General features: G+C 45.3%; 1 protein-coding gene across 1 annotated transcript; it reads left to right on the top strand.

The window, feature by feature from the left end:
• Positions 1–617: 617 nt before the first annotated feature.
• LOC120986614 (ceramide-1-phosphate transfer protein-like) lies at positions 618–11,779 on the top strand. Its single transcript, XM_040415272.1, has 4 exons — positions 618–962; positions 1,979–2,067; positions 2,274–2,452; positions 10,976–11,779. Exons 1-4 carry the CDS (start codon positions 857–859, stop codon positions 11,499–11,501), a joined length of 900 nt encoding a protein of 299 aa, XP_040271206.1. The 5' UTR covers positions 618–856; the 3' UTR covers positions 11,502–11,779.
• The last annotated feature ends 13,015 nt before the right edge of the window (positions 11,780–24,794 follow it).

Raw genomic sequence — 24,794 nt, 5'->3', positions numbered from 1 at the left:
TGTCAGTGTCATTATCCTGTACCCCAAGTGTCAGTGTCATTATCCTGTACCCCAAGTGTCAGTGTCATTATCCTGTACCCCAAGTGTCAGTGTCATTATCCTGTACCCCGAGTGTCAGTGTCATTATCCTGTACCCCAAGTGTCAGTGTCATTATCCTGTACCCCAAGTGTCAGTGTCATTATCCTGTACCCCAAGTGTCAGTGTCATTATCCTGTACCCCAAGTGTCAGTGTCATTATCCTGTACCCCAAGTGTCAGTGTCATTATCCTGTACCCCAAGTGTCAGTGTCATTATCCTGTACCCCAAGTGTCAGTGTCATTATCCTGTACCCCAAGTGTCAGTGTCATTATCCTGTACCCCAAGTGTCAGTGTCATTATCCTGTACCCCAAGTGTCAGTGTCATTATCCTGTACCCCAAGTGTCAGTGTCATTGTTCCTGGCAAGTCACAACTAAAAACATTATCTAGTACAGGGACGAGCAACCCCAACTGTTGTGAAACTACAACTCTCATCATGCACACTTATTCCTTTCACATTCTCTAAACTCCTACAGAAGTGAAAGGAGGAATCTGGGAGTTGTAGTCTCAGAACAGCTGGAGAGCCAAAGGTTGTTGATTGCTGTTCTAGTACCAAAGGTCTCTCCAGGGATTGAGGACACCTCGCTGTCTTTGTGCATGATCAGTTTTATAGCTGAGCTGTCAGCAGCGCTGCCTGTGTTTCTGTGTGAAGTGATAGGGGGACGAAGGTTCATTTCTTATCAGTTTCTGTAGGATTGTGAAACTGTGACCTGACTGCACCAGAATCCGGATACTCCAACCATTGCAGCATGGACTGTCCACCACTACGGAGGTAACAATGCTGTGTGCAGCCCTCCAGAGAATGAGCTGCTCCAAGGTCCTTCGCTTGCTCTTCCCATTGACCATGATTTTCCTGTTTCTCTACTTGAGCTCCATAAAGCTTCGTAAGTAGTCAACCTGCTTTCAGACATACATATCGGTGGCCATGGCTTCTGCTGGCCATATCCATCTGGTGGCCATCATCCATGGCAAGAGTCTCACTGACCAGACTGAGGCATTAGATGTTACCCATATTATCTAAAAGATTTTTTGAAATTTAACACCCCACGTATTCTAAAGTCCTTGGCTGAACATCAAAGGTCAGTCAAGGCCTCTTCAGCCAAATCTTGACTCAGACCTTGAAGACTTGGACATAACTGGTCAGTCCTATTTAGCTGGGGTAGCCAATTACTCCCTGTTACTGCCAGATGGAAAACCTCTTCCAGGGATGATCCCTTGGCATGCATCATGGTGACCTTAGGTATGTCGAGGGCTGCTCTACCATGGAGAACACAATCTTTGAAGCTAAGATATTAGCTCATGTTGCTTCTAGAGACAAATTTCAGTTTGGTTTGGGGCTGCATCATTTTCTGGCTGAGATGTTGGTCCTTCTGGATCTGGAATAATGGAACATGGGATGGTGGCAGCTCTACCAAGACTGAAATTTGAGTATTTGGAAGGCAGCATCCTATGAAGTCTTCACTATCACACATCCTACTGATAATGTTTGTCTCTAGATGTTACTTGACCATATGCTGGACCATTCCTGAATATACCATATGTATAACCCATGCAGGGGCATTGGGGACAAACCAGCAAGGAGGCCTACTGCTAGCTTAATAATAGTACCCCTTGAAGTCTATTACTAAGAGTCCATTGGGGATTTTCTGGAGAACCAAAAATAATTTGATCTAGCATCCATCAAGTAAGTAGTTAGGGGGCCATGTACATATACAGGGGCCCAGTGCTGGACATGAAAGTTATTTGGCTTCACTAGGAGAGGGACGTATACTTTTGGCTTTGTAGTCTATGTGTATACCATATGTACCTGTAGTTATTGCATTAAACATTTGTATTGTATACCTAGGCAAGGAAGTATATGAGGTAGACTGTGTAAAAGAATTAACCCCTTATTTTTTAGCAGATCCTGCCCTCCACGAGTGCATGAAAGACGGAAAACCGTGCAAGCAAGTGGAGAATAACATCATCCCAAAACACTTACATACAGTGGTAAAGTCCCGGTATAACCTGGGTATCTCCTGTATATTATTATATATGTACGGCTGCTATAAGTTATACATCTTGTATATAGTGATATGGAGCATGCTGGTATAACCTGGGTATCTCCTGTATATAATTATATATGTACAGCTGGTATCAGTTATATAGTAATATGGATACTTATTTCATTGCATGTTTTTCCCTCGCAGGCAGAGGGCGCTGAGTCTCTGAAGGGAGATGACATGTCCCTCCAAGTGTTTGAGAATGCCATGAAAAATTGCAAAGGAAAAAAATTTGAAATAGGAAAAATGATAGAGTCATTTCATGCCTGTCTGACCAACGACCAAGAGGTATTACTGGAACATTACTTAGAAGCATGGAGGGAGCTGATAAAGTGAGTCTACTATTTCTTTATTTTCTCTTAAATTATAATAAATCTATTTGTCTGCTCCTCCTCCTGCAGGGTGATACATATAGAAGGAGCTTTGAGTCTGCTCCTCCTCCTGCAGGGTGATACATATAGAAGGAGCTATGAGTCTGCTCCTCCTCCTGTAGGGTGATACATATAGAAGGAGCTATGAGTCTGCTCCTCCTCCTGCAGGGTGATACATATAGAAGGAGCTATGAGTCTGCCCCTCCTCCTGCAGGGTGATACATATAGAAGGAGCTATGAGTCTGCTCCTCCTCCTGCAGGGTGATACATATAGAAGGAGCTATGAGTCTGCCCCTCCTCCTGCAGGGTGATACATATAGTAGGAGCTATGAGTCTGCCCCTCCTCCTGCAGGGTGATACATATAGAAGGAGCTATGAGTCTGCACCTCCTCCTGCAGGGTGATACATACAGAAGGAGCTATGAGTCTGCTCCTCCTCCTGCAGGGTGATACATAAAGAAGGAGCTATGAGTCTGCTCCTCCTCCTGCAGGGTGATACATATAGAAGGAGCTATGAGTCTGCTCCTCCTCCTGCAGGGTGATACATATAGAAGGAGCTATGAGTCTGCCCCTCCTCCTGCAGGGTGATACATATAGAAGGAGCTATGAGTCTGCCCCTCCTCCTGTAGGGTGATACATATAGAAGGAGCTATGAGTCTGCTTCTCCTCCTGCAGGGTGATACATATAGAAGGAGCTATGAGTCTGCTCCTCCTCCTGCAGGGTGATACATATAGAAGGAGCTATGAGTCTGCTCCTCCTCCTGCAGGGTGATACATATAGAAGGAGCTATGAGTCTGCCCCTCCTCCTGCAGGGTGATACATATAGAAGGAGCTATGAGTCTGCCCCTCCTCCTGTAGGGTGATACATATAGAAGGAGCTATGAGTCTGCCCCTCCTCCTGCAGGGTGATACATATAGAAGGAGCTATGAGTCTGCCCCTCCTCCTGCAGGGTGATACATATAGAAGGGAGCTATGAGTCTGCTCCTCCTCCTGCAGGGTGATACATATAGAAGGAGCTATGAGTCTGCCCCTCCTCCTGCAGGGTGATACATATAGAAGGAGCTATGAGTCTGCCCCTCCTCTTGCAGGGTGATACATATAGAAGGAGATATGAGTCTGCTCCTCCTCCTGCAGGGTGATACATATAGAAGGAGCTATGAGTCTGCTCCTCCTCCTGCAGGGTGATACATATAGAAGGGAGCTATGAGTCTGCTCCTCCTCCTGCAGGGTGATACATATAGAAGGAGCTATGAGTCTGCCCCTCCTCCTGCAGGGTGATACATATAGAAGGAGCTATGAGTCTGCCCCTCCTCCTGCAGGGTGATACATATAGAAGGAGCTATGAGTCTGCCCCTCCTCCTGCAGGGTGATACATATAGAAGGAGCTATGAGTCTGCCCCTCCTCCTGCAGGGTGATACATATAGAAGGAGCTATGAGTCTGCCCCTCCTCCTGCAGGGTGATACATATAGAAGGAGCTATGAGTCTGCTCCTCCTCCTGCAGGATGATACATATAGAAGGAGCTATGAGTCTGCTCCTCCTCCTGCAGGGTGATACATATAGAAGGAGCTATGAGTCTGCTCCTCCTCCTGCAGGGTGATACATATAGAAGGAGCTATGAGTCTGCCCCTCCTCTTGCAGGGTGATACATATAGAGGAGCTATGAGTCTGCTCCTCCTCCTGCAGGGTGATACATATAGAAGGAGCTATGAGTCTGCTCCTCCTCCTGCAGGGTGATACATATAGAAGGAGCTTTGAGTCTGCTCCTCCTCCTGCAGGGTGATACATATAGAAGGAGCTATGAGTCTGCTCCTCCTCCTGCAGGGTGATACATATAGAAGGAGCTATGAGTCTGCTCCTCCTCCTGCAGGGTGATACATATAGAAGGAGCTATGAGTCTGCCCCTCCTCCTGCAGGGTGATACATATAGAAGGAGCTATGAGTCTGCTCCTCCTCCTGCAGGGTGATACATATAGAAGGAGCTATGAGTCTGCCCCTCCTCCTGCAGGGTGATACATATAGTAGGAGCTATGAGTCTGCTCCTCCTCCTGCAGGGTGATACATATAGAAGGAGCTATGAGTCTGCACCTCCTCCTGCAGGGTGATACATACAGAAGGAGCTATGAGTCTGCTCCTCCTCCTGCAGGGTGATACATAAAGAAGGAGCTATGAGTCTGCTCCTCCTCCTGCAGGGTGATACATATAGAAGGAGCTATGAGTCTGCTCCTCCTCCTGCAGGGTGATACATATAGAAGGAGCTATGAGTCTGCCCCTCCTCCTGCAGGGTGATACATATAGAAGGAGCTATGAGTCTGCCCCTCCTCCTGCAGGGTGATACATATAGAAGGAGCTATGAGTCTGCTCTCCTCCTGCAGGGTGATACATATAGAAGGAGCTATGAGTCTGCTCCTCCTCCTGCAGGGTGATACATATAGAAGGAGCTATGAGTCTGCTCCTCCTCCTGCAGGGTGATACATATAGAAGGAGCTATGAGTCTGCCCCTCCTCCTGCAGGGTGATACATATAGAAGGAGCTATGAGTCTGCCCCTCCTCCTGTAGGGTGATACATATAGAAGGAGCTATGAGTCTGCCCCTCCTCCTGCAGGGTGATACATATAGAAGGAGCTATGAGTCTGCTCCTCCTCCTGCAGGGTGATACATATAGAAGGGAGCTATGAGTCTGCTCCTCCTCCTGCAGGGTGATACATATAGAAGGAGCTATGAGTCTGCCCCTCCTCCTGCAGGGTGATACATATAGAAGGAGCTATGAGTCTGCCCCTCCTCTTGCAGGGTGATACATATAGAAGGAGCTATGAGTCTGCTCCTCCTCCTGCAGGGTGATACATATAGAAGGAGCTATGAGTCTGCTCCTCCTCCTGCAGGGTGATACATATAGAAGGGAGCTATGAGTCTGCTCCTCCTCCTGCAGGGTGATACATATAGAAGGAGCTATGAGTCTGCCCCTCCTCCTGCAGGGTGATACATATAGAAGGAGCTATGAGTCTGCCCCTCCTCCTGCAGGGTGATACATATAGAAGGAGCTATGAGTCTGCTCCTCCTCCTGCAGGGTGATACATATAGAAGGAGCTATGAGTCTGCTCCTCCTCCTGCAGGGTGATACATATAGAAGGAGCTATGAGTCTGCTCCTCCTCCTGCAGGGTGATACATATAGAAGGAGCTATGAGTCTGCTCCTCCTCCTGCAGGGTGATACATATAGAAGGAGCTATGAGTCTGCCCCTCCTCCTGCAGGGTGATACATATAGAAGGAGCTATGAGTCTGCTCCTCCTCCTGCAGGGTGATACATATAGAAGGAGCTATGAGTCTGCCCCTCCTCCTGCAGGGTGATACATATAGAAGGAGCTATGAGTCTGCTCCTCCTCCTGCAGGGTGATACATATAGAAGGAGCTATGAGTCTGCCCCTCCTCCTGCAGGGTGATACATATAGAAGGAGCTATGAGTCTGCTCCTCCTCCTGCAGGGTGATACATATAGAAGGAGCTATGAGTCTGCTCCTCCTCCTGCAGGGTGATACATATAGAAGGAGCTATGAGTCTGCTCCTCCTCCTGCAGGGTGATACATATAGAAGGAGCTATGAGTCTGCCCCTCCTCCTGCAGGGTGATACATATAGAAGGAGCTATGAGTCTGCCCCTCCTCCTGCAGGGTGATACATATAGAAGGAGCTATGAGTCTGCTCCTCCTCCTGCAGGGTGATACATATAGAAGGAGCTATGAGTCTGCTCCTCCTCCTGCAGGGTGATACATATAGAAGGAGCTATGAGTCTGCCCCTCCTCCTGCAGGGTGATACATATAGAAGGAGCTATGAGTCTGCTCCTCCTCCTGCAGGGTGATACATATAGAAGGAGCTATGAGTCTGCCCCTCCTCCTGCAGGGTGATACATATAGAAGGAGCTATGAGTCTGCCCCTCCTCCTGCAGGGTGATACATATAGAAGGAGCTATGAGTCTGCTCCTCCTCCTGCAGGGTGATACATATAGAAGGAGCTATGAGTCTGCCCCTCCTCCTGCAGGGTGATACATATAGAAGGAGCTATGAGTCTGCCCCTCCTCCTGCAGGGTGATACATATAGAAGGAGCTATGAGTCTGCCCCCTCCTCCTGCAGGGTGATACATATAGAAGGAGCTATGAGTCTGCTCCTCCTCCTGCAGGGTGATACATATAGAAGGAGCTATGAGTCTGCTCCTCCTCCTGCAGGGTGATACATATAGAAGGAGCTATGAGTCTGCTCCTCCTCCTGCAGGGTGATACATATAGAAGGAGCTATGAGTCTGCCCCTCCTCCTGCAGGGTGATACATATAGAAGGAGCTATGAGTCTGCCCCTCCTCCTGCAGGGTGATACATATAGAAGGAGCTATGAGTCTGCTCCTCCTCCTGCAGGGTGATACATATAGAAGGAGCTATGAGTCTGCCCCTCCTCCTGCAGGGTGATACATATAGAAGGAGCTATGAGTCTGCTCCTCCTCCTGCAGGGTGATACATATAGAAGGAGCTATGAGTCTGCTCCTCCTCCTGCAGGGTGATACATATAGAAGGAGCTATGAGTCTGCCCCTCCTCCTGCAGGGTGATACATATAGAAGGAGCTATGAGTCTGCCCCTCCTCCTGCAGGGTGATACATATAGAAGGAGCTATGAGTCTGCTCCTCCTCCTGCAGGGTGATACATATAGAAGGAGCTATGAGTCTGCTCCTCCTCCTGCAGGGTGATACATATAGAAGGAGCTATGAGTCTGCTCCTCCTCCTGCAGGGTGATACATATAGAAGGAGCTATGAGTCTGCTCCTCCTCCTGCAGGGTGATACATATAGAAGGAGCTATGAGTCTGCCCCTCCTCCTGCAGGGTGATACATATAGAAGGAGCTATGAGTCTGCTCCTCCTCCTGCAGGGTGATACATATAGAAGGAGCTACGAGTCTGCCCCTCCTCCTGCAGGGTGATACATATAGAAGGAGCTATGAGTCTGCCCCTCCTCCTGCAGGGTGATACATACAGAAGGAGCTATGAGTCTGCTCCTCCTCCTGCAGGGTGATACATATAGAAGGGAGCTATGAGTCTGCTCCTCCTCCTGCAGGGTGATACATATAGAAGGAGCTATGAGTCTGCCCCTCCTCCTGCAGGGTGATACATATAGAAGGAGCTATGAGTCTGCCCCTCCTCCTGCAGGGTGATACATATAGAAGGAGCTATGAGTCTGCCCCTCCTCCTGCAGGGTGATACATATAGAAGGAGCTATGAGTCTACTCCTCCTCCTGCAGGGTGATACATATAGAAGGGAGCTATGAGTCTGCTCCTCCTCCTGCAGGGTGATACATATAGAAGGAGCTATGAGTCTGCCCCTCCTCCTGCAGGGCGATACATATAGAAGGAGCTATGAGTCTGCTCCTCCTCCTGCAGGGCGATACATATAGAAGGAGCTATGAGTCTGCTCCTCCTCCTGCAGGGTGATACATATAGAAGGAGCTATGAGTCTGCCCCTCCTCCTGCAGGGTGATACATATAGAAGGAGCTATGAGTCTGCTCCTCCTCCTGCAGGGTGATACATATAGAAGGAGCTATGAGTCTGCCCCTCCTCCTGCAGGGTGATACAGATAGAAGGAGCTATGAGTCTGCTCCTCCTCCTACAGGGTGATACATATAGAAGGAGCTATGAGTCTGCCCCTCCTCCTGCAGGGTGATACATATAGAAGGAGCTATGAGTCTGCTCCTCCTCCTGCAGGGTGATACATATAGAAGGAGCTATGAGTCTGCCCCTCCTCCTGCAGGGTGATACATATAGAAGGAGCTATGAGTCTGCTCCTCCTCCTGCAGGGTGATACATATAGAAGGAGCTATGAGTCTGCTGCTCCTCCTGCAGGGTGATACATATAGAAGGAGCTATGAGTCTGCCCCTCCTCCTGCAGGGTGATACATATAGAAGGAGCTATGAGTCTGCCCCTCCTCCTGCAGGGTGATACATATAGAAGGAGCTATGAGTCTGCTCCTCCTCCTGCAGGGTGATACATATAGAAGGAGCTATGAGTCTGCTCCTCCTCCTGCAGGGTGATACATATAGAGGAGCTATGAGTCGGCTCCTCCTCCTGCAGGGTGATACATATAGAAGGAGCTATGAGTCGGCTCCTCCTCCTGCAGGGTGATACATATAGAAGGAGCTATGAGTCTGCCCCTCCTCCTGCAGGGTGATACATATAGAAGGAGCTATGAGTCTGCTCCTCCTCCTGCAGGGTGATACATATAGAAGGAGCTATGAGTCTGCCCCTCCTCCTGCAGGGTGATACATATAGAAGGAGCTATGAGTCTGCTCCTCCTCCTGCAGGGTGATACATATAGAAGGAGCTATGAGTCTGCTCCTCCTCCTGCAGGGTGATACATATAGAAGGAGCTATGAGTCTGCCCCTCCTCCTGCAGGGTGATACATATAGAAGGAGCTATGAGTCTGCTCCTCCTCCTGCAGGGTGATACATATAGAAGGAGCTATGAGTATGCCCCTCCTCCCGCAGGGTGATACATATAGAAGGAGCTATGAGTCTGCCCCTCCTCCTGCAGGGTGATACATATGGAAGGAGCTATGAGTCTGCTCCTCCTCCTGCAGGGTGATACATATAGAAGGAGCTATGAGTCTGCTCCTCCTCCTGCAGGGTGATACATATAGAAGGAGCTATGAGTCTGCTCCTCCTCCTGCAGGGTGATACATATAGAAGGAGCTATGAGTCTGCTCCTCCTCCTGCAGGGTGATACATATAGAAGGAGCTATGAGTCTGCCCCTCCTCCTGCAGGGTGATACATATAGAAGGAGCTATGAGTCTGCCCCTCCTCCTGCAGGGTGATACATATAGAAGGAGCTATGAGTCTGCTCCTCCTCCTGCAGGGTGATACATATAGAAGGAGCTATGAGTCTGCTCCTCCTCCTACAGGGTGATACATATAGAAGGAGCTATGAGTCTGCCCCTCCTCCTGCAGGGTGATACATATAGAAGGAGCTATGAGTCTGCTCCTCCTCCTGCAGGGTGATACATATAGAAGGAGCTATGAGTCTGCTCCTCCTCCTGCAGGGTGATACATATAGAAGGAGCTATGAGTCTGCTCCTCCTCCTGCAGGGTGATACATATAGAAGGAGCTATGAGTCTGCTCCTCCTCCTGCAGGGTGATACATATAGAAGGAGCTATGAGTCTGCTCCTCCTCCTGCAGGGTGATACATATAGAAGGAGCTATGAGTCTGCTCCTCCTCCTGCAGGGTGATACATATAGAAGGAGCTATGAGTCTGCTCCTCCTCCTGCAGGGTGATACATATAGAAGGAGCTATGAGTCTGCCCCTCCTCCTGCAGGGTGATACATATAGAAGGAGCTATGAGTCTGCCCCTCCTCCTACAGGGTGATACATATAGAAGGAGCTATGAGTCTGCCCCTCCCCCTGCAGGGTGATACATATAGAAGGAGCTATGAGTCTGCTCCTCCTCCTGCAGGGTGATACATATAGAAGGAGCTATGAGTCTGCTCCTCCTCCTGCAGGGTGATACATATAGAAGGAGCTATGAGTCTGCCCCTCCTCCTGCAGGGTGATACATATAGAAGGAGCTATGAGTCTGCCCCTCCTCCTGCAGGGTGATACATATAGAAGGAGCTATGAGTCTGCCCCTCCTCCTGCAGGGTGATACATATAGAAGGAGCTATGAGTCTGCTCCTCCTCCTGCAGGGTGATACATATAGAAGGAGCTATGAGTCTGCTCCTCCTCCTGCAGGGTGATGCATATAGAAGGAGCTATGAGTCTGCCCCTCCTCCTGCAGGGTGATGCATATAGAAGGAGCTATGAATCTGCTCCTCCTCCTGCAGGGTGATACATATAGAAGGAGCTATGAGTCTGCCCCTCCTCCTGCAGGGTGATATATATAGAAGGAGCTATGAGTCTGCCCCTCCTCCTGCAGGGTGATACATATAGAAGGAGCTATGAGTCTGCTCCTCCTCCTGCAGGGTGATACATATAGAAGGAGCTATGAGTCTGCCCCTCCTCCTGCAGGGTGATACAGATATAGTCCAGCTATGCTTCGGCTGCAGTGATGGTCAGTTTGTAGTGTACACCAGGGAACACATGCGGGCTGCCATCTTTAGTAAGGTAGACTCACCTGTCCGGCGATGCACAGGTAAAACCTTACCTGTGCCTGTGCCGGGAGCCGGTCTGAAATCAAATGCAGTCACCGGGAGCAGGCAGTTCCGAAAACAGCCGCCGGGGGCCTTAATCGGGCTGTTCTCGGAACTGCCTGCTCCCGGTGACTGCATTTGATTTCAGACCGGCTCCCGGCACAGGCACAGGTAAGGTTTTACCTGTGCATCGCCGGACGGGTGAGTCTACCTTACTAAAGATGGCAGCCCGCATGTGTTCCCTGGTGTACACTACAAACTGACCATCACTTTCCGGCTGTGTCTCCAATGGTGTAATCTGCTGTCTCTCTCTGTATCCATCAGGTTCATGGACTCTATGGGGACTGTCTTCACCTTCATATCTCATGAAACAATTACCAAAATCAATATTCTTCAAAATTATCTTAACGGGGAAAACGGGAGAAGTTACCGGACCATCAGGTCCATGATAAAATATGAGATGGAGAACAACATTGTAAACTTTAAAGAACTTCCTCCCGACAAGGTCCCTTCTGGTTGTCGGACGTTATTACGTATGCACCGAGCATTGAAGTGGCTGGAGGTTTTCCTCTACAATGTCGGCACCAATCCTCGTCACGAAGAGACCTCAGAAATGTGTGCTGAGGCCTATCACAAGACCTTGGCTCATCATCACAGCTGGTTTATCCGACAGGTGGCGGAAGTGGCCTTTTTGGCTCTTCCTCCTTTAGAGGAGATGTACAAAGTGGTCTGTGTGAGGGACCATCTGGAAGCTAAAGTTGTCCTCCTGACCACTGTAGATGCCATTGTGAAGGTGTACAACCTTACTCAAGAACTATATACAGAAAACAAAATGCTAGACCTACCTTGACTTGTGTTGACTTTTGAGAAGAAATGGGTCAATTGTCCAACTCTCCTTAGGAATCATGAAGAAGTTTCTGCTGCTGATGGTAGAACATGTTCCAGACATTTATTTGGCTTTGCACAATGTGCATCTGCTGAAGAACGTCAAGATGTGGCCCGACTACGTCAAATACTGTATAAGATGGTGAATGATTTTCCTTCTGTGGACATTGAGGAAGTAATGATTTACTATGATATAAATGTCCAATCAGTGATAAGTAAATACAGTACAGTTACTTCCAGTGACTCACATGTGTGTCTTCTCTGAGTTTGAGTGTTTACGTTTTCTCCTCCATTCTGCCCATATCGCCATGACATCTCCTTCCAAATCTAACTCATCTTTTCAGAAATAAAGACACACACAACTCCTTGCTTTCCAACACTCTCTACACTTTTCCCCACCTTTATAAAAACTCCTCATCTACAGTGTCACATACTGTAATACTGCCTCTACTGACGCCCCACACAGTCATTGTAGCCCCCCTTTGTGCCCAAATAATAGTGCCCTCTTTGGGCCGCACGCTGTCAAAGTGGTGCTTTGAGTAACTCACATAGTAATAATGGCCTATTTATGCCCCATACAGTAGGAATGTAATATTTGTGCCCCAACACAGTAATAATGCCCCCATTGTGCCCCCACACAGTAGTAATGTTTCTCTTGGTGTTCTCACACAGTAGTAGTGTCCTCTTTGTGCCCCCAACACAGTAGTAATGCCCCCATTGTGCCCCCACACAGTAGTAATGTTTCTCTTAGTGTTCTCACACAGTAGTAGTGTCCTCTTTGTGCCCCCAACACCCTTCACAGTAGTAATGTTTCTCTTGGTGTTCTCACACAGTAGTAGTGTCCTCTTTGTGCCCCCAACACAGTAGTTGTGCCCCCACACAGTAGTAATGTTTCTCTTAGTGTTCTCACACAGTAGTAGTGTCCTCTTTGTGCCCCCAACACAGTAGTAATGCCCCCATAGTGCCCCCATACAGTAGTAATATTTCTCTTGGTGTCTTCACACAGTAAAAATGCCCCTTTTGTACCCCCAACAGTAGTAATGCCCCCTTTATTTCCCCAAACAGTAGTAATGTTTCTCTTGGTGCCCCAATTAGTAGTAGTGTCCTCTTTGTGCCCCCTCACCATAGTACTGTCCCACTTTTGCCAAACCACAGTAATAAGGCTCACTTTGATTGTGCCCCACCACAGTAGTTATGCCCCCTTTGTGCCCTCATCACAATAGTAATATCCCTCTGTTGCCCCACCAGAGTACTAATGATCCCTTTGAGACCCCACCACAGTAGTTATGCCCCATTTGTCCTTCCACACACCAGTTATGTTTAACTTTGTGCCAAACACAGTAGAAAAATGCATCTGATGCCCCACACAGTCATAATGCCTGCTTTGTGCCCCCTAAGGTATCACTTTGTAACCCCACACAGTAGTAATATCCCCCTTTTAACCCCATACAGTAATAATGCTACCACTGTGCCCCCACATAGTAGCAGCCCTCGATCCGCCATATAGTAATGTTAATTATTATATCGTGCCCCCATTAATAGCGCTGACAGTGCCACATAAAAAAACGATGTAACACACCTTAATTTGCTCTCACGACACAATGCTGGGTCCTCTCGCTGTTGCATGTTTCCATGGCACGATGTAGTGGGGGCATTTCACCCCCTGTGCCAGGATGTTGATGCCCTCTCTGTGCGCCCAATCTCTGGTAGGCCAAAGACCTAAAGCTTATGAAAGTCGGTGGTTGGGCAGTGAGACCATGGATCTCCTTCTGAGGACACAGTTAAATATGGCGTTGACCACCGAGAGGGCTCCTTGTCTTGGGGCCTAGTCATTGTTACACCCTCTGAGACCCTTATGTCATAGGGGGTCAAACTTCTGAGGGCTTCTGTAGGGGAGGTTTATACTCACTCACTCGCATTGTATTATTTTGACTATAAGATGTGGTCCAGGAGAACATTTCAGGATGTAGATACCATCAAGAACTCTCTCATATGACCTCCGTTCTGTATGATACGCCATTTTAAAGACTACCCCTACCCCTGATAGTAGGGCACCATGTGCACATGTAAGGTATCTGTGTAGGTGGTAATTGATGTGAAGGATTGTATCAGCATCCTACAGTCGTGGACGCCTCCCATGCCTCAGGCAGTCGTTGACCTCCAGCCTCTTTGCAGCCATATCACACGCAGGATCCTGGTTTTCAATACATTTGCTGTATCATGAGCCGGTGTGGATCACATGACACATCAGAACCGCCGCATCCATCACCGGGTCACATCATGTTCTGTGCTCGCCCTGTTTACTCTCTATTTATAACCAGGGCTTATCCGGACGCCACAGGAAGCACTGAGTGTGTGAAACCGGATCACCCCGGGAGGTTCAGGCGGCTGCCAATCAGTCTCCATTATGTGGACACATCAGATAACATCATGATGGTTCCCATTATAATAAGACGCCTCAAAAACAGGGAAGTTGTCCACCACAAAGTAGCTACGGGTCCCCTGGAAAAGAACCCCCCAAAGAAGTTATCATCTCCCCAGGTCTTTTGACAACAACAACCTCAACCCGATTGTCCTGGGAGGAATCCATCATCCCTAGAGACAAAATGACCACACTGACTGGACGAAGGTCTACCAGCTGCGACAACCTCTGCAAGCCGCCAGGAAATCCTACCATATTGTCTGTTGAGGGGGCATAACTTGTGGTCCTCAAGTTATGGGACGATAGCAGCTGGCAATGTTATAAAGCACCACAAACAACATTATGGGGCACAGTCTGTGACTCATGGTGCCATGGTGGAGGCACTTTGGCAGGAGATGTAACAGGGATAATACCTGTGGCTAACCACATTATGGGTCATTTTTAGTGGTTGGCAAAGGTTATGGGGTCACTGTGACTGGGAACACTATCTGAGACATACAATTTAGTTGGACAAACACATTATGGGGGCACTGCCAATGGCAGATTAGGCCTGAGCTGTTGGGCCTCCTTTTCCCCACCACCACACCAAAAAATATTAGGACCTTAGACGAGACACATCTCTTTACCTTACTCACTCCTGGGCTTCTTTTCAGGTTTAGACAACACAAGGCCCTGATCCTGGTGGGGCATCTCCTGGACCTGATGAGGAGCTTGAGAGTGAGGAGAAGTATTACCAGCTGTTATCTATTTATTTTGTAGATAAAAGCTAATTAGCAGGGGTGTTGCTACAGCCTTACTGTCAACCCAAACCCCACAAGCCCTAAAGACATATTTAGATAGGCATTACATACAGCACTATCACACATACAGGAGAATACAGCACCGCATACCTCTTACATCAAGTGACGTCGTCTTCTCTGCAGATGTAGATGTTCTCTTTCTTCATGTTCTCCTTCTGAACTTCTTTCAGCCACTTGTCGTCTCTGCAGAGTTTGTCACAAAAGACATCTTAGGCCTCTTTCACACTTGCGTTGTCCGGATCCGGCGTGTACTCCACTTGCCGGAATTACACGCCGGATCCGGAAAAACGCAAGTGTACTGAAAGCATTTGAAGACGGAACCGTCTTCCAAATGCGTTCAGTGTTACTATGGCAGCCAGGACGCTATTAAAGTCCTGGTTGCCATAGTAGGAGCGGGGAGCGGGGGAGCGGTATACTTACAGTCCGTGCGGCTCCCGGGGCGCTCCAGAATGACGTCAGAGCGCCCCATGCGCATGGATGACGTGATCCATGTGATCACATGATCCATGCGCTTGGGGCGCCCTGACGTCACTCTGGAGCGCCCGGGGAGCCGCACGGACGGTAAGTACACTGCTCCCCCGCTCCCCGCTACACTTTACCATGGCAAACAGGACTTTAGCGTCCCGGCAGCCATGGTAACCACTCTGAAAAAGCTAAATGTCGGCTCCGGCAATGCGGCAAGTGTTCCGGATTTTTGGCCGGAGCAAAAAGCGCAGCATGCTGCGGTATTTTCTCCGGCCAAAAAACGTTCCGTTCCGGAACTGAAGACATCCTGATGCATCCTGAACGGATTTCTCTCCATTCAGAATGCATTAGGATAAAACTGATCAGGATTCTTCCGGCATAGAGCCCCGACGACGGAACTCTATGCCGGAAGACAAGAACGCAAGTGTGAAAGAGCCCTTAGGTTCCTCACTTCTCCATCATCCTCCCCTCCTGGTGCCCCACCATTGTTATTCTGCTGTTACCCCAATACCTCCAGATATACTATACTGCATAAATAATAGCACCATACAGATAGTATCGCCATTGTAATAGGGCTCCCAAAAATTCCCACCAATAGTAATAATTCTCCCTTAGATTGCCCTCAAGAGTGTTAAGCTCCCAGAGAGTGCCCGATTAGTAGTAGTGCCCAGGCCTGGGACAAGGTCCACCACCAACAGAGGCTGAGCTGCCCAAGTGCGCCCCCCCCCCCTCCATTTAGATATGTATGTTTGTTATTAATCAGACATCCACTGGTCTGCAACTATTATATGGGCAGTATGGCTGGTACTATTATATGGGCAGTATGGCTGGTACTATTATATGGCAGTATGGCTGGTACTATTATATGGCAGTATGTCTGGTACTATTATATGGGCAGTATGGCTGGTATTTTTATATGGGCAGCATGGCTGGTACTATTATATGGCAGTATGTCTGGTACTATTATATGGGCAGTATGGCTGGTACTATTATATGGCAGTATGTCTGGTACTATTATATGGCAGTATGTCTGGTACTATTATATGGGCAGTATGTCTGGTACTATTATATGGGCAGTATGTCTGGTACTATTATATGGCTATATAGCTGGTACTATTATATGGCTGGCACTATTATATGGCAGTATGGCTAGTATTATTATATGGGCAGCATGGCTGGTACTATTATATGGCAGTATGTCTGGTACTATTATATGGGCAGTATGTCTGGTACTATTATATGGCAGTATGTCTGGTACTATTATATGGGCAGTATGGCTGGTACTATTATATGGCTGGTACTATTATATGGCAGTATGGCTGGTATTATTATATGGGCAGCATGGCTGGTACTATTATATGGCAGTATGTCTGGTACTATTATATGGCAGTATGGCTGGTACTATTATATGGCAGTATGGCTGGTACTATTATATGGCAGTATGGCTGGTACTATTATATGGCAGTATGTCTGGTACTATTATATGGCAATATGGCTGGTACTATTACAGGGAGTGCAGAATTATTAGGCAAGTTGTATTTTTGAGGATAATTTTATTATTGAACAACAACCATGTTCTCAATGAACCCAAAAAACTCATTAATATCAAAGCTGAATATTTTTGGAAGTAGTTTTTAGTTTGTTTTTAGTTTTAGCTATTTTAGGGGGATATCTGTGTGTGCAGGTGACTATTACTGTGCATAATTATTAGGCAACTTAACAAAAAACAAATATATACCTATTTCAATTATTTATTTTTACCAGTGAAACCAATATAACATCTCAACATTCACAAATATACATTTCTGACATTCAAAAACAAAACAAAAACAAATCAGTGACCAATATAGCCACCTTTCTTTGCAAGGACACTCAAAAGCCTGCCATCCATGGATTCTGTCAGTGTTTTGATCTGTTCACCATCAACATTGCGTGCAGCAGCAACCACAGCCTCCCAGACACTGTTCAGAGAGGTGTACTGTTTTCCCTCCTTGTAAATCTCACATTTGATGATGGACCACAGGTTCTCAATGGGGTTCAGATCAGGTGAACAAGGAGGCCATGTCATTAGATTTTCTTCTTTTATACCCTTTCTTGCCAGCCACGCTGTGGAGTACTTGGACGCGTGTGATGGAGCATTGTCCTGCATGAAAATCATGTTTTTCTTGAAGGATGCAGACTTCTTCCTGTACCACTGCTTGAAGAAGGTGTCTTCCAGAAACTGGCAGTAGGACTGGGAGTTGAGCTTGACTCCATCCTCAACCCGAAAAGGCCCCACAAGCTCATCTTTGATGATACCAGCCCAAACCAGTACTCCACCTCCACCTTGCTGGCGTCTGAGTCGGACTGGAGCTCTCTGCCCTTTACCAATCCAGCCACGGGCCCATCCATCTGGCCCATCAAGACTCACTCTCATTTCATCAGTCCATAAAACCTTAGAAAAATCAGTCTTGAGATATTTCTTGGCCCAGTCTTGACGTTTCAGCTTGTGTGTCTTGTTCAGTGGTGGTCGTCTTTCAGCCTTTCTTACCTTGGCCATGTCTCTGAGTATTGCACACCTTGTGCTTTTGGGCACTCCAGTGATGTTGCAGCTCTGAAATATGGCCAAACTGGTGGCAAGTGGCATCTTGGCAGCTGCACGCTTGACTTTTCTCAGTTCATGGGCAGTTATTTTGCGCCTTGGTTTTTCCACACGCTTCTTGCGACCCTGTTGACTATTTTGAATGAAACGCTTGATTGTTCGATGATCACGCTTCAGAAGCTTTGCAATTTTAAGAGTGCTGCATCCCTGTGCAAGATATCTCACTATTTTTGACTTTTCTGAGCCTGTCAAGTCCTTCTTTTGACCCATTTTGCCAAAGGAAAGGAAGTTGCCTAATAATTATGCACACCTAATATAGGGTGTTGATGTCATTAGACCACACCCCTTCTCATTACAGAGATGCACATCACCTAATATGCTTAATTGGTAGTAGGCTTTCGAGCCTATACAGCTTGGAGTAAGAAAACATGCATAAAGAGGATGATGTGGTCAAAATACTCATTTGCCTAATAATTCTGCACGCAGTGTATATGGCAGTATGTCTGGTACTATTATATGGCTGGTACTATTATATGACAGTATGTCTGGTACTATTATATGACAGTATGTCTGGTACTATTATATGGGCAGTATGTCTGGTACTATTATATGGGCAGTATGTCTGGCACTATTATATGGCAGTATGTCTGGTACTATTATATGGGCAGTATGGCTGGTACTATTATATGGCAGTATGGCTGGTACTATTATATGGCAGTATGTCTGGTACTATTATATGGGCAGTATGGCTGGTACTATTATATGGCAGTATGGCTGGTACTATTATATGGCAGTATGGCTGGTACTATTATATGGCAGTATGGCTGGTACTATTATATGGCAGTATGTCTGGTACTATTATAAGGGCAGTATGGCTGGTAATATTATATGGCATTATGTCTGGTACTATTATATGGCAGTATGTCTGGAACTATTATAAGGGCAGCATGGCTGGTATTATTATATGGCAGTATGGCTGGTACTATTATATGGGCAGTATGGCTGGTACTAGTATATGGGTAGTATGTCTGGTACTAGTATATGGGCAGCATGGCTGGTACTATTATATGGGCAGTATGTCTGGTACTATTATATGGCAGTATGTCTGGTACTATTATATGGCAGTATGTCTGGAACTATTATATGGGCAGTATGTCTGGTACTATTATATGGCAGTATGTCTGGTACTATTATATGGCAGCATGGCTGGTACTATTATATGGGCAGTATGGCTGGTACTATTATATGGCAGTATGGCTGGTACTATTATATGGCAGTATGTCTGGAACTATTATAAGGGCAGCATGGCTGGTATTATTATATGGCAGTATGGCTGGTACTATTATATGGGCAGTATGGCTGGTACTAGTATATGGGTAGTATGTCTGGTACTATTATATGGGCAATATGACTGGTACTATTATATGGCAGTATGTCTGGTACTATTATATGGCAGTATGTCTGGTACTATTATATGGCAGTATGTCTGGAACTATTATATGGGCAGTATGGCTGGTACTATTATATGGCAGTATGTCTGGTACTATTATATGGCAGTATGTCTGGTACTATTATATGGCAGTATGTCTGGTACTATTATATGGGCAGTATGGCTGGTACTATTATATGGCAGTATGGCTGGTACTATTATATGGCAGTATGTCTGGTACTATTATATGGCAGTATGTCTGGTACTATTATATGGCAGTATGTCTGGAACTATTATAAGGGCAGCATGGCTGGTACTATTATATGGCAGTATGTCTGGTACTATTATATGGCAGTATGTCTGGCACTATTATATGGCAGTAGGGCTGGTACTATTATATGGGCAGTATGGCTGGTACTATTCGATGGCAGTATGTCTGGTACTATTATATGGCAGTATGGCTGGTACTATTATATGGCAGTATGGCTGGTACTATTATATGGGCAGTATGTCTGGTACTATTATATGGCAGTATGGCTGGTACTATTATATGGGCAGTATGGCTGGTACTATTATATGGCAGTATGTCTGGTACTATTATATGGCAGTATGTCTGGCACTATTATATGGCAGCATGGCTGGTACTATTATATGGCAGTATGGCTGGTACTATTATATGGGCAGTATGGCTGGTACTATTATATGGCAGTATGTCTGGTACTATTATATGGCAGTATGTCTGGTACTATTACATAGCAGTATGTCTGGTACTATTATATAGCAGTATGTCTGGTACTATTATATAGCAGTATGTCTGGTACTATTATATGGGCAGTATGGCTGGTACTATTATATGGCAGTATGGCTGGTACTATTATATGGCAGTATGTCTGGTACTATTATATGGGCAGTATGTCTGGTGCTATTATATGGCAGTATGTCTGGTACTATTATATGGGCAGTATGACTGGTACTATTATATGGGCAGTATGGCTGGTACTATTATATGGCAGTATGTCTGGTACTATTATATGGCAGTATGGCTGGTACTATTATATGGCAGTATGTCTGGAACTATTATAAGGGCAGCATGGCTGGTACTATTATATGGCAGTAAGTCTGGTACTATTCGATGGCAGTATGTCTGGTACTATTATATGGCAGTATGGCTGGTACTATTATATGGGCAGTATGGCTGGTACTATTATATGGGCAGTATGGCTGGTACTATTATATGGCAGTATGTCTGGTACTATTATATGGCAGTATGTCTGGCACTATTATATGGCAGCATGGCTGGTACTATTATATGGCAGTATGGCTGGTACTATTATATGGGCAGTATGGCTGGTACTATTATATGGCAGTATGTCTGGTACTATTATATGGCAGTATGTCTGGTACTATTATATGGGCAGTATGTCTGGTACTATTATATAGCAGTATGTCTGGTACTATTATATGGGCAGTATGTCTGGTACTATTATATGGGCAGTATGGCTGGTACTATTATATGGCAGTATGTCTGGTACTATTATATGGCAGTATGTCTGGTACTATTATATGGCAGTATGTCTGGTACTATTATATGGCAGTATGTCTAGTACTATTATATGGCAGTATGGCTGGTACTATTATATGGCAGTATGGCTGGTACTATTATATGGGCAGTATGTCTGGTACTATTATATGGGCAGTATGTCTGGTACTATTATATGGCAGTATGGCTGGTACTATTATATGGCAGTATGTCTGGTACTATTATATGGGCAGTATGTCTGGTACTATTATATAGCAGTATGTCTGGTACTATTATATGGGCAGTATGGCTGGTACTATTATATGGGCAGTATGTCTGGTACTATTATATGGGCAGTATGTCTGGTACTATTATATGGCAGTATGTCTGGTACTATTATATGGCAGTATGTCTGGTACTATTATATGGCAGTATGTCTGGTACTATTATATGGCAGTATGTCTGGTACTATTATATGGGCAGTATGTCTGGTACTATTATATGGCAGTATGTCTGGTACTATTATATGGGCAGTATGGCTGGTACTATTATATGGCAGTATGGCTGGTACTATTATATGGCAGTATGTCTGGTACTATTATATGGCAGTATGTCTGGTACTATTATATGGGCAGTATGTCTGGTACTATTATATGGCAGTATGTCTGGTACTATTATATGGGCAGTATGGCTGGTACTATTATATGGCAGTATGGCTGGTACTATTATATGGCAGTATGTCTGGTACTATTATATGGCAGTATGTCTGGTACTATTATATGGCAGTATGTCTGGAACTATTATAAGGGCAGCATGGCTGGTACTATTATATGGCAGTATGTCTGGTACTATTATATGGCAGTATGTCTGGTACTATTATATGGGCAGTATGTCTGGTACTATTATATGGCTGGTACTATTATATGACAGTATGTCTGGTACTATTATATGACAGTATGTCTGGTACTATTATATGGGCAGTATGTCTGGTACTATTATATGGCAGTATGGCTGGTACTATTATATGGGCAGTATGGCTGGTACTATTATATGGCAGTATGTCTGGCACTATTATATGGCAGTATGTCTGGTACTATTATATGGGCAGTATGGCTGGTACTATTATATGGCAGTATGTCTGGTACTATTATATGGCTGGTACTATTATATGGCAGTATGTCTGGTACTATTATATGGGCAGTATGGCTGGTACTATTATATGGCAGTATGGCTGGTACTATTATATGGCAGTATGGCTGGTACTATTATATGGCAGTATGGCTGGTACTATTATATGGCAGTATGTCTGGTACTATTATAAGGGCAGTATGGCTGGTAATATTATATGGCATTATGTCTGGTACTATTATATGGCAGTATGTCTGGAACTATTATAAGGGCAGCATGGCTGGTATTATTATATGGCAGTATGGCTGGTACTATTATATGGGCAGTATGGCTGGTACTAGTATATGGGTAGTATGTCTGGTACTAGTATATGGGCAGCATGGCTGGTACTATTATATGGGCAGTATGTCTGGTACTATTATATGGCAGTATGGCTGGTACTATTATATGGCAGTATGGCTGGTAATATTATATGGCAGTATGGCTGGTACTATTATATGGGCAGTATGTCTGGTACTAGTATATGGGCAGCATGGCTGGTAATATTATATGGCAGTATGGCTGGTACTATTATATAGCAGTATGTCTGCAACTATTTTATGGGCAGCATGTCTGGTACTATTATATGGCAGTATGGCTGGTACTATTATATGGCTGGTACTATTATATGGCAGTATGGCTGGTATTATTATATGGGCAGCATGGCTGGTACTATTATATGGCAGTATGTCTGGTACTATTATATGGGCAGTATGGCTGGTACTATTATATGGCAGTATGGCTGGTACTATTATATGGCAGTATGTCTGGTACTATTATATGGGCAGTATGGCTGGTACTATTATATGGCAGTATGGCTGGTACTATTATATGGCAGTATGGCTGGTACTAGTATATGACAGTATGGCTGGTACTATTATATGACAGTATGGCTGGTACTATTATATGACAGTATGGCTGGTACTATTATATGGCAGTATGTCTGGTACTATTATATGGGCAGTATGTCTGGTACTATTATATGGCAGTATGTCTGGTACTATTATAAGGGCAGCATGGCTGGTACTATTATAAGGGCAGCATGGCTGGTAATATTATATGGCAGTATGGCTGGTACTATTATATGGGCAGTATGTCTGGTACTATTATATGGCAGTATGTCTGGAACTATTATAAGGGCAGCATGTCTGGTACTAGTATATGGGCAGCATGGCTGGTAATATTATATGGCAGTATGGCTGGTACTATTATATGGCAGTATGGCTGGTACTATTATATGGCTGGTAATATTATATGGCAGTATGTCTGGCACTATTATATGGCAGTATGGCTGGTACTATTATATGGGCAGCATGGCTGGTACTATTATATGGCAGTATGTCTGGTACTATTATATGGGCAGTATGGCTGGTACTATTATATGGCAGTATGTCTGGTACTATTATATGGGCAGTATGGCTGGTACTATTATATGGCAGTATGTCTGGTACTATTATATGGCAGTATGTCTGGTACTATTATATGGGCAGTATGTCTGGTACTATTATATGGCAGTATGTCTGGTACTATTATATGGCAGTATGTCTGGTACTATTATATGGGCAGTATGGCTGGTACTATTATATGGCAGTATGTCTGGTACTATTATATGGGCAGTATGTCTGGTGCTATTATATGGCAGTATGTCTGGTACTATTATATGGGCAATATGACTGGTACTATTATATGGCAGTATGTCTGGTACTATTATATGGCAGTATGTCTGGTACTATTATATGGCAGTATGTCTGGAACTATTATATGGGCAGTATGGCTGGTACTATTATATGGGCAGTATGTCTGGTACTATTATATGGCAGTATGTCTGGTACTATTATATGGCAGTATGTCTGGTACTATTATATGGCAGTATGTCTGGTACTATTATATGGGCAGTATGGCTGGTACTATTATATGGCAGTATGGCTGGTACTATTATATGGCAGTATGTCTGGTACTATTATATGGCAGTATGTCTGGTACTATTATATGGCAGTATGTCTGGAACTATTATAAGGGCAGCATGGCTGGTACTATTATATGGCAGTATGTCTGGTACTATTATATGGCAGTATGTCTGGTACTATTATATGGGCAGTATGGCTGGTACTATTATATGGCAGTATGTCTGGTACTATTATATGGGCAGTATGTCTGGTGCTATTATATGGCAGTATGTCTGGTACTATTATATGGGCAGTATGGCTGGTACTATTATATGGCAGTATGTCTGGTACTATTATATGGCAGTATGTCTGGTACTATTATATGGCAGTATGTCTGGTACTATTATATGGGCAGTATGGCTGGTACTATTATATGGCAGTATGGCTGGTACTATTATATGGCAGTATGTCTGGTACTATTATATGGCAGTATGTCTGGTACTATTATATGGCAGTATGTCTGGAACTATTATAAGGGCAGCATGGCTGGTACTATTATATGGCAGTATGTCTGGTACTATTATATGGCAGTATGTCTGGTACTATTATATGGGCAGTATGGCTGGTACTATTATATGGCAGTATGTCTGGTACTATTATATGGGCAGTATGTCTGGTGCTATTATATGGCAGTATGTCTGGTACTATTATATGGGCAATATGACTGGTACTATTATATGGCAGTATGTCTGGTACTATTATATGGCAGTATGTCTGGTACTATTATATGGCAGTATGTCTGGAACTATTATATGGGCAGTATGGCTGGTACTATTATATGGCAGTATGTCTGGTACTATTATATGGCAGTATGTCTGGTACTATTATATGGCAGTATGTCTGGTACTATTATATGGGCAGTATGGCTGGTACTATTATATGGCAGTATGGCTGGTACTATTATATGGCAGTATGTCTGGTACTATTAT

The sequence above is a fragment of the Bufo bufo genome, chromosome 1 (assembly GCF_905171765.1).
Source record: "Bufo bufo chromosome 1, aBufBuf1.1, whole genome shotgun sequence".
Taxonomy (NCBI): domain Eukaryota; kingdom Metazoa; phylum Chordata; class Amphibia; order Anura; family Bufonidae; genus Bufo; species Bufo bufo.
The sequence above is the reverse complement of the archived record's forward strand: the minus strand, read 5'-3'. Positions and strand labels throughout refer to the sequence as shown.

Excerpts from the sequence above, each read along its gene's own strand:
- LOC120986614 (XM_040415272.1), top strand. The coding sequence starts at position 857 with ATGCTGTGTGCAGCCCTCCAGAGAATGAGCTGCTCCAAGGTCCTTCGC. Across the intron at positions 2,068-2,273 it reads CAAAACACTTACATACAGTG|GGCGCTGAGTCTCTGAAGGG; the intron begins GTAAAGTCCCGG and ends TCGCAGGCAGAG. Across the intron at positions 2,453-10,975 it reads GCATGGAGGGAGCTGATAAA|GTTCATGGACTCTATGGGGA; the intron begins GTGAGTCTACTA and ends TGTATCCATCAG.